At 38.8% G+C, this 9,502-nt stretch overlaps 1 protein-coding gene across 1 annotated transcript; it reads right to left on the bottom strand.

Moving 5' to 3' along the window:
* Window positions 1–301: 301 nt before the first annotated feature.
* Window positions 302–7,996, bottom strand: nod2 (nucleotide-binding oligomerization domain containing 2). Its single transcript, XM_014980550.2, has 11 exons — window positions 7,775–7,996; window positions 6,967–7,522; window positions 5,677–5,803; window positions 3,408–5,184; window positions 2,214–2,297; window positions 2,044–2,127; window positions 1,851–1,934; window positions 1,684–1,767; window positions 1,480–1,563; window positions 1,261–1,344; window positions 302–615 (listed from the first exon to the last, which is right to left on the bottom strand). The coding sequence occupies exons 2-11, from the start codon at window positions 7,474–7,476 to the stop codon at window positions 543–545; spliced, it is 2,991 nt and encodes a 996-aa protein (XP_014836036.2). The 5' UTR covers window positions 7,477–7,522; window positions 7,775–7,996; the 3' UTR covers window positions 302–542.
* Between the last annotated feature and the right edge of the window lie 1,506 nt (window positions 7,997–9,502).

Genomic DNA, 9,502 nt, shown 5'->3' with positions numbered 1-9,502 from the left:
AAAGATCAGCGTGGCATAGTTTCCGTGCCAGGCATGAAACTATGCCAATATAAAAGATTATATTTTACACCATGCTGTAGTTGAGAATTAGAATTTTGTTAAATCATTAGTAGTTGATAGGAAATATTAAATATCTCAAACTGACATATTAAAGGAAAAAATACACATACGGTACAGTTGAAACACTGCTGGAATAGCTTAGTTCTTTGTTTAATCAGGTTCCTCATTTTCTGAAAAAAAAAAACCCTTTTGGTCTATTTTTAGTTTTGGGATTTTCAATGAGTGTTGTGACACAAAAGAGTTGAATATAAAAATCTTTATAGTTATTGCACATTAGGCACAAAATGACACTGACATCAAGTTGCAACAGTAAAAACAAATACACCAAAATTAGAATAAATTAGAATAAAAAGTCATTAAAAACATTTCACTTTGCACACTGTACAAATTATGATACATGCTGTACACATGAACCCATCAACAATTATATGAAAATAATGGGTATATTCCAAAACATAACTTCTGAATGACATCACACCGAATCAGAAAACAAGCCGTGACTCAATCTGCTCCATTTCTTCAATCTCTGCTGAAGTGAGGTCATTATTTTTCAACCTGGAAAGTAAAGGAAGAAATTGAAAGTATTCATCATCAAAAAGTATGATGTTATGTAAGATAATTGAAAGGGGAAAAAAAAGGCTGGTGTTTTCGACTTTTGCATCACAACAAACCTGTGGCCTCAACCTTCAGCTTGTTAGCATTCCAAGACATTTGGGATAATTTTACTATCCTAATTTTGTGAGAACAGTTTGGTAATGTCCCCATTCTATTCCAGCATCACAATGCACTTAGTGATACTGGATAGGATATGTCTATGGGCTGTACAAAACATGTTAGTTATATATTTTTGCACACAAACACTCTCAGATAATGAGATTTCATATTTTCAGTTCAGAATGCAGATTATAAAATCAAGTCTTCTTGCCCCAAATCAGTGCTAGACCTAGAAAAAATGCTTTGTGAAAAATGCTTAAAATTACCTGCTTGGTCATTAAAAATATTTAATTTTGCACACTGTAAAGCAAACGTCTATACAAGTTAAAATTGATGTGAAGGAAGACCAGCAAATATTCAGTAGAATTTAGTAGATTCACACCTGTGGTTGTAATGCAACAAAATGCTCTGTGCAAGCAACAGTTAGCCTGTTGTTGAAGCGGTATTGCAAGACTGTGTGTATGCGTATGGTTTTGCATCACCTACCATACTGACTTGACATGATGATTGTGTTTTAAGGCTTGAGTCAGAGACTCCACCCCTGTTCTGGTTATGCAGTTCTCAGTCAACCTTTTAAAGGAAATAACAATGCACAGTCATTTAAGCACTGCTGCACAATTTGCCAAAATAGCAAACCAGAGAGTTAGCTCATGCATATGACCTCTGCACTTGTTAAATGGGTCAAAGCATTTTGCTAAGACTTACCAGAGATCCTCCAGTGATGTGCTGTTCCTGATGATGTTAGATATGGCACACGCCCCTGCACTTCCAACACCATTGCCTACAAGACTGCCAGAGCATTATTGTACTGTTAGCTTTTGTATTCTTTTATTTTGGAAAAAGCAAGTGGGAATGCAATGAACTGTTAGAGCTTGCAAAGTGTTTATGAATGTTTGAAGCAAATGTTACCTGAGCCACACAATGGACTCGCTATTCTGTAAAGCATTTGCAAGGGCCTCTGCTCCTTCATCACCTATCTTATTGCCCCATAGCCTTTGAATACAAAGAAATACTCTAAGTACCTTATAATAACTGAAAAACAGAATGCATGAAACTTTGCACAAGCATTTTCTTACCCTAAATACTGCAGTGAATGGTTGAATTTCAGTCCCTCTGCCAGTTGCTTTGCTCCTTCTGCTGTAATGTTATTGTTACCTAGCCTGAAAGACAAAATATACTGTCATTATTCTACCACATTACACAGACATTGGGAATACTGCAAATTTAATCTCTGGTCTGGTTTCACTTTTGATGATGGCATGAGCTGACCTTAAGGACAGGAAATTTTGTCTGGTCTTTAGAAGGTAAGAAAAATGCTTTGTGCAAGCATCAGTTAGCCTGTTGTTGAAAAGGCTGGACAAAATAAACAAAGTGATTATACAAACTGATAACATTTCACTTTTTATGTTTAAGTTAGTAACTGTTCTTGATATACTTACGCAATTTTCTGGAAGTTTTGAAGGTGGATGACTTTGTCGATCAGTTTGCGGATGCCCTCGTCTGTAATGTTATTATTTCTGAGGCTGTTAAGCAAACAACATGCGTCTATGTTAACTATGAAAGCTTACATTAATATGTTGCATTTGTTTACTGTCTTAGTTCAAACAATCAACCTTCAATAAACTTAATAAACTGACGGATATGGTCAAAAAGGAAAACTAGTGTGATGACGGAAAAAAGATAGAACAGTCTCAGTTTGGAAAATCAATTTCTACTGACAATGATAACTAGTGTGAACATGAGCAATTACAGAGAAAATTTTAGCCATCTAAAGCAACAAAAAGTCAAGAATTTTATAAACAGTCAAAGGCTCGCTATTTTATAAAATTTCATTGTAATACAATTTTACTTTAAATAGTTATTTTCTTTAAAAATGGCTCATCTATGGTGCATTGCACTTGTTTCATGCAGTCTACATAACAACCTGAAATCAAAGTATTGCTTTGAAAAATAATAACACATAATCTACTTAAACTACAGTAACAAAGTTTATGTTTGAGATATTTTAGATTCTTGATGTCTAATTTCTACTTTGGAATAGGGCCAATTCTACAAGCCACTTGGCTTTGTCATGGATTTCTTTTTTCACAGATAAACAAAACCACAAGTCTCCGTATGAAGGTATATATAAGTAATTTCACTTTTGGCTGAACACTGCACTGTAAAAAAAAAAGTGTCTCTAATTTACAGTGAAGTACCAGCAGCTGTGGTTCACAGAATTTTACAGTATAAAAACAGTCAATTTTGTGGTTGCCAGAATTTTACAGCATTTATGGGGCAGAGTTTTGGCAACCACAGCTGTTGGTTTTTACTGTAATTAGACTTATTTTTACAGCTTGTATTTTTCGCCATTTAATAAATCACATCATTGCACTGTTCTGTTTCACTTATAGAGGCTGAGAGGTACATGCAACATCATACTCCTTATGAGTTTCAACTACCTCTCAAGGTGAATCAAAGGCTTAATATTGGTGGGTTGATTTTAATCACACCTTCTTTCCACCCCCATTAATTTCAAGTAATTGAAATAATTATCTGAAAAAGTTTTTTGTTTTTTTTAAAGCTGAGATTGACCCTGTTTGATTAAATAATCAAACCTTTTAAGTTAAGAAGAATTCAAACATTGGACTCACTATAGAGAGCTACAAATGTGCATGCAGGGTAGAAGCTGCTCCACTCCAACGTCGCCAACTGAATTGTTGTCCAGCTGGATGCCAACAGGATTCTTTAGGTGTTGGAGCACATAAGCAAGTGCAGCGCACTCCACGGGGCCGATGTTACAGTATGTCAGTTTCAGGTGCTCAGCCTCTAGCTTACTCATGGCATCTTTAGCAAGTCTGCTATTCTGCATTTCATAGATGCACTTGATGAGCCAAACAAATTCTGGCATTGCATGCATGCTCTTCTTCTCTCCCTGCACAGGTTGAGGAATGGACCTGAAATGTTGCTGCATGCCTTTTGAAAGACATTTTTCTGCATGTTTAGTCTTCCTCTCCACCAGAACACTAGAGCTGCACTGAAACAAGAGCTTTTGATAGCGCTGGGACAGAAGTCCAGACACAAAGGTGGCTGTGATCTGCAGATTTGGTGTTTCTGCCATTGTAGAATGTTCCTCAGCAATGTTCGGTGTATTGGTTGAATTCAGACAAGCTCCAAAGCATGTACCTCTAAGCCTCTTCTTCTTCATTTCCTGCAGCTCAAAGAGTTTAGAGATAGCTGAGCAACCACTGTTTCTTGACAAAATGGCAAAGAGAGCAGCTAAGAAGCACTGCAATGTAATATGTAGGAACTCATAGCATTTACTGTTGGCCAGGGACATATCCTTGCTTTGAATGAGAAAGCCCATGCAGATATCTGATTCAGTAACACCGCGTGTCTCCATGTCTGTGACTGAAAAGATATAACTGGAGTTTGATATTCCCTCAAAGGCAAGCTGTCCAAGGTGCAAGACTGTCCCAAGGTTCTCCTGCAGCCAATTCACTCCTATGGAACTCTTAACGGTGCTGTGGTGCTGGAAAAAGTGTTGTAAGATCATCAGGTAAACATCAGTGATTGTTTGCAGGCTTCCCTCTCCACATCCAAGAAGCTCCTTGTGGCACTGTGAGACTATCCAACAGAGAACTGGACTGTGGCAGAGTCCAAGTAAAGCTGTGTTTGCCTGTAGTGATTCTAAGACTTTGGCAGCCTCATTTGGATCACTGTGATGTTTTCTCATAAAGCAGTCAATGCCAGATGGGGAAAAGCCTTTCAGATGGATCTCTTTGTGTAAGTGCTTCTTCAAAGCAGGACCCACCGCCTCTGGACGACTGGTGACAACCTTTCTCACCCCTTTCATAAGAGAACCCTGGATTAAGTTAAATAATAGTACATGAACAGGTGCACGTTGGCTGGGGCAGCAAATCCTTTGTTCGTCCGCAAAGCTCTGTTTGAGCTCGTCTAGACCATCGAAGGTGAAGAGGACAAGATGAGGGTGGTCCAGAATGAACTGGAAGATCTCCTCCTGCCCCCTGTCTGGCCAACAGCAGTGCTGAAACAGCAGCTCTTGTACTGACAGATCCCTTTGCTCCGAGTTCAACCTGCGACAGCTGAATGGAAACAGAAGGAGAAAGTCCTGAAGGGCCTTCCCTTGAGCCCAGAGAAGGTGTAGCCTCTGGAGCCAGGTGCTCTTTCCACTTCCTGCTTCCCCGGATGCCAGCACTGTGTCCGCATCATCATTTACCGTCCCCACGGGTCCAATTATTTCCTCGAAGCTCATAGATTTGTAGTTATCAGAACTGTTGCTCGGTAGCTCCATCTGGACTTCAGTGTAGATGTCATCTAAGGGCATGTGGCTGGTCCCTCCATAAGTACTAAGGAAGCGGGACTGTGCCGACACAGAGCTTTTCAATTTCTTCTGATATTTCACAAATTCTGAGGGAAAAGAAGGAGATATGCACAAAATGTGAAACATAGTAAACCCCAGTGAGTTTTGTATTTGTACTGATAAGAGTGTCATTTTCTGCAGGGAAAGTTCTGAACTGACATAAGCTGAAAGACACAATCTGCAAAATGGAAGCAAAAACGCCAACAATTACACAAAAGGTCAGATTGTAGTTTACAAATGCACTCTGGAGCAATGACCTTAATTTCTGCTCACATGCTATGGAATCTGATGAAGTGTTTTGTCACAGTACATTATTTCACTAATAGAAACAGATTGAAGCAATATGAGCGGACCATTAGTTGCTTCACATTTCACCTGATTTCTTTATGTATTGAACTGTAAAGTCCATAAAGTTATTCAAACTATCTCCACTACCATTTTACTGAGTTTTTTTTTCTCTCTGTGTCTTTACAATACTTTATTGACACATTTTTAAAAAGGAACCACACCTGAAAATGTAACCACTGTAGTCAACATACCATTAGTCAGGTTTGGGTTTGTCTGCTCCAGGCTTGATTCAGATTCTAGGCTTTGCTGAACAAACTGCAGGACTGCCAAAGACGCCGACTCTCCTTTGGATCTGACAAGGTCAAGTAGACGTCTTGCCTGTGAAAACAACAGGAACGTTCAGATCACAGAAACAGCTTAAGACCTTGACTTAAATAGATAAAACCACAAACGTTTCTGAGGTGTCATGTGAACATTTTAAAATAGAAAGATGGTCACATGGTGAAATGTACAAAAATATCCTTTGAAAGTGAGCCAAGGATCACTTTTAGTGATCTTTGATTCATTTAGGTCACACGTCATGTCTCTAAAATTTTGAAGGAAATACCAATTCCAGGTACAAGTTTGAGATTTACTGCAAAAGGGACAGTCATATATGTACATCATTACAGTAATAGGCATTTTATGAATGCATGTGTTTATGTATTTTAGCCATAGATGTAGACAAGAAAAGTTTTATTGCTAGCAGGTCAGACAAGACAAGACAGTTTATTAATTTTTCATATTTCATAGGCTTACAGATGTTGGCCTGCAGCAGCACCTCAGCCCCACACCACCACCACTTCAGACAGTTGAAGATGTTCTCTTTCTGAAATACTGTCATTGTTTTACACCTGATCTAGAAGGACCCATACTGTCCAAAAGCTTCCACTTTTGTCTTGTCACTCAAAAGTCTAATTTTCCCAAAGTGTTGGGGATCATCATATCTTTTGTGACAAATGCAAAATTTAAGCGTTGGTTTTTATTTTGACAAGCTGTGGCTTTTGCTTTGGAACTGTCCCCAGCTTCGTGCTCTTTGTTTTGACCTTAGTTAAAATGAGACCTACAATGCTTGGTTCTTTTGTGACCCCTCTACTCTCCCAACACCAATGTGCTGTGGTGTTGGGAGAGTCTGCCACTCTTAGGGTGCTTCATTACTTTTCATGTTTTCCTCTTTTGGAGATACTAACTCTCACTGTGATTAGCTGGAGTCACTGAGCATTTGAAATGGATTTGTAACCCTTTAAACATCAATAGAAGTCAATCGCACTGTTTTCATTTTTGTTAACTCAAGATTAACAAGAAGGGTTGGTTACTTTATTTGTAGGTTGGTTTGGTTTGGACAGACTTTTTCCCTTAATAAATAAAATCATAATATGATTTTTCAATAAAATTTTTGTTTGATAATATGAAACATGTAAAATTAACCCAAAAAAAGAGCAAATAATACAAATAATTTTTCAAAGCACATATTTTCAGACTGCTGTGTTTTCTCACTATACCTGTTGAGAGGGAGTGTAAATAGGCAGCTGAATTCCATCACAGTCTGTGGAGGAAAAGTGGCCTGATTCAACAAGCGCTCTCAGAGCACCATCAATACAGCCTTGGAGCTTGAGGACGAGGTCCGGCCTTTGACTCAAGAGTTCCTCAGTGGACGTTCTCTGAGGCTTTTCTGTGTAATCTAAAGTGGAATGGCATCCTGACAAGAAGAGCGCATCTCCCAGAGCTTCCGGCAAGACCTGTTTGACCGCACTGAAGAAGAGCTCACAGCTGTCTGCACCTTTTGTATAAACCAAGTCGAGCAGTTGCCTTGCGTTGCTGTACAGAGCCCTTCCTGGTACCAGTACATTTTGGCAGTCCTCCCATCCGAGCTCCCCTTGGGCGAGCAGCATGTCCATGACCCTTTCTAGATGTTCGGCAGACCCGCTGCTGCAGAGGGCGTGGAGAATTTCAGCACGTCGTTTCAGTAAAAGCTCCTGGGGCAAGCATGTCTTCATAATGTCAGCTCCCATGCCTGTGACAGTCAGCTTGATCCTCTGCTGCCTCTGGAGTCACATCCTGTCGCAGCAAGCATAATTTTGGTTTCAATCTACACTGAGAACTTCTCCTTAAAGATTAACTTTCATGAACGTTTTTTTTGTTTGTTTTTTTTTTTTTGGGGGGGGGGGGGGGGTTGGGAGACACACACTGGCTACATCCCATTCGATTTTATCATACAAATATACAAAACTCTTAACAAGAAATGAACAAAATTTGCCTTTAAGGACTTTAAAAACACAACGAAGCTGGTAAAAAAGGAATAGTACTCACTGTAAGGTCTCAACAACTGACCTCTTTTCTCTCCATCTGTTATTTAGGCAGATACGTTTAAGAGCTTAAGACCTGCCCCTTCCTCATTCCACATGTGAAAGCGAAACGGACTCTGATGCCATGTTTGTCAAGTGGAACAAGAGTATCTACTGGTTACAAGCGAAACACAGCATCTAAAATATCCCCTAAAACGCCCCCTGAAACAACTAGATTCACTGGAAGGCAACACGATTATGTCACTTGCCTGATGATTTCTGAAGCAAGTACTACGTAATATTTAGAGGAAGTTTGTCACCTGGTAAACCCCTTTGTTGCAATGTAGTGACATTTCAGTATCCTCTTGCAGATGTTCACTATAATTGCAGTACAATTATAGTGAAGTAATTTAGGAGGAGCTGAAGGGAAAACACTAGATGTTTACATTTGTCCAAAACAGAAAATGAGCAGACTGAATGTCTGAGATACACAGTAGTTGTAGTTTAGGGTTGGAGCCACATGATGGAAGTGTTGCATAAGAAGAAAACGCTCAGAATCTTGGGAGCTTTTATTGTTAATTCCTCTTTTTACATTTCCTTGTTTCTATTTTCAATTATATGATCTCCTTTCTGCCTGTTTGTGCTTACACATTCAGACTGTGTTCACATGATGTGGTAGATCCTGCAAACACTATAAAAGAAACAGTTTAATTTCTGTTAAGATGACTAAATTAAGCATGTTTGAGTAAAACATCATCACAAAAAACCAACAGTGATGAGAGTGATGAGCAAACACAGACTTGAATTCATATTGCTCTGTTTAAAGAGCATTGCAAGATGACCTTTCCAAAATTTGTTATGCTGAAAACACAAACCTTAGTTTCTCTCATTTTTTTCCATTGATCAACGCAATGTACACATTTACAAAGCGGAAAGGGGAAGAGAAGTCAACTGTCTCTGCCAAAACAATCACCCACATAATGATGATGATTTATTGGTCTATTAATTTATCTCCTTCAACCTTCCCATCAACATCCCGTTTCTGCTAATGGAAGCAGTAAAGTAACACTTTATTTGAAGGGGTGTGCATAAGACTGGCATGATGCTTCCACCAACATGTTTCACCCAGAGAGTGGATTGTGTTGTGTTGCTTTCCCACCACAAACAGTGTTTTTCCAATAGGACATATAGTTTATTTTTGGTTTCATCTTACCAAAACACCTTATTCCATATTTTCCATGGCTTTCCAAGGCTTATTTCAAACAATGACCTTCTTCTTGCCCTGATTCCATGAAGGCCAGACTTTTGAAGTGCAAGACATTCAACACATTCTTGAGTTGTAGATGTCTTTTAATTAGGGTTTTCAAAATAAGGTTGCTTCAATATTTTTTTATATATATATATTTAATTGTAAAAAAAAAAAAAAAAAAAAAAAAAAGGATGTGAACACCATATATTGGCCTATCACGTAGAATCCTACGTTACAACCCCAACCCTAAACACAACAGAGCTTGGGGTTGTAACATCAGGAAATGTTCACTGTTTACTGTCAGGACAAAAAATGGCTCAGAAAGAACACTGATTTATTCTTTGTGGTCTTTGCAGCTCCCTGTAGAGTACCGAGATCAGTTTATTATTCGCCTCTGTTTTGTTCTGCTAGGGAGGGGGGAATCCTCACACACACACATGGACAGGAGTAATCAAACACAATCTTTCAAAGAGCAGCTTCTTTTCTTCTTTGTGTCTGAGAAAC

The sequence above is a fragment of the Poecilia mexicana genome, unplaced genomic scaffold (genome assembly GCF_051168715.1).
Source record: "Poecilia mexicana isolate PSO_F unplaced genomic scaffold, ASM5116871v1 scaffold_3, whole genome shotgun sequence".
Taxonomy (NCBI): domain Eukaryota; kingdom Metazoa; phylum Chordata; class Actinopteri; order Cyprinodontiformes; family Poeciliidae; genus Poecilia; species Poecilia mexicana.
Note: the sequence above shows the minus strand (reverse complement) of the source record. Positions and strands in the feature narration are given on the sequence as shown.

Coding starts and splice junctions, on each gene's coding strand:
- nod2 (XM_014980550.2), bottom strand. CDS start 7,476: ATGGGAGCTGACATTATGAAGACATGCTTGCCCCAGGAGCTTTTACTG. Junction 2,128..2,213: donor CAAAACTTCCAGAAAATTGC/GTAAGTATATCA, acceptor TATTTTGTCCAG/CCTTTTCAACAACAGGCTAA. Junction 1,564..1,683: donor GAGTCCATTGTGTGGCTCAG/GTAACATTTGCT, acceptor ATGCTCTGGCAG/TCTTGTAGGCAATGGTGTTG.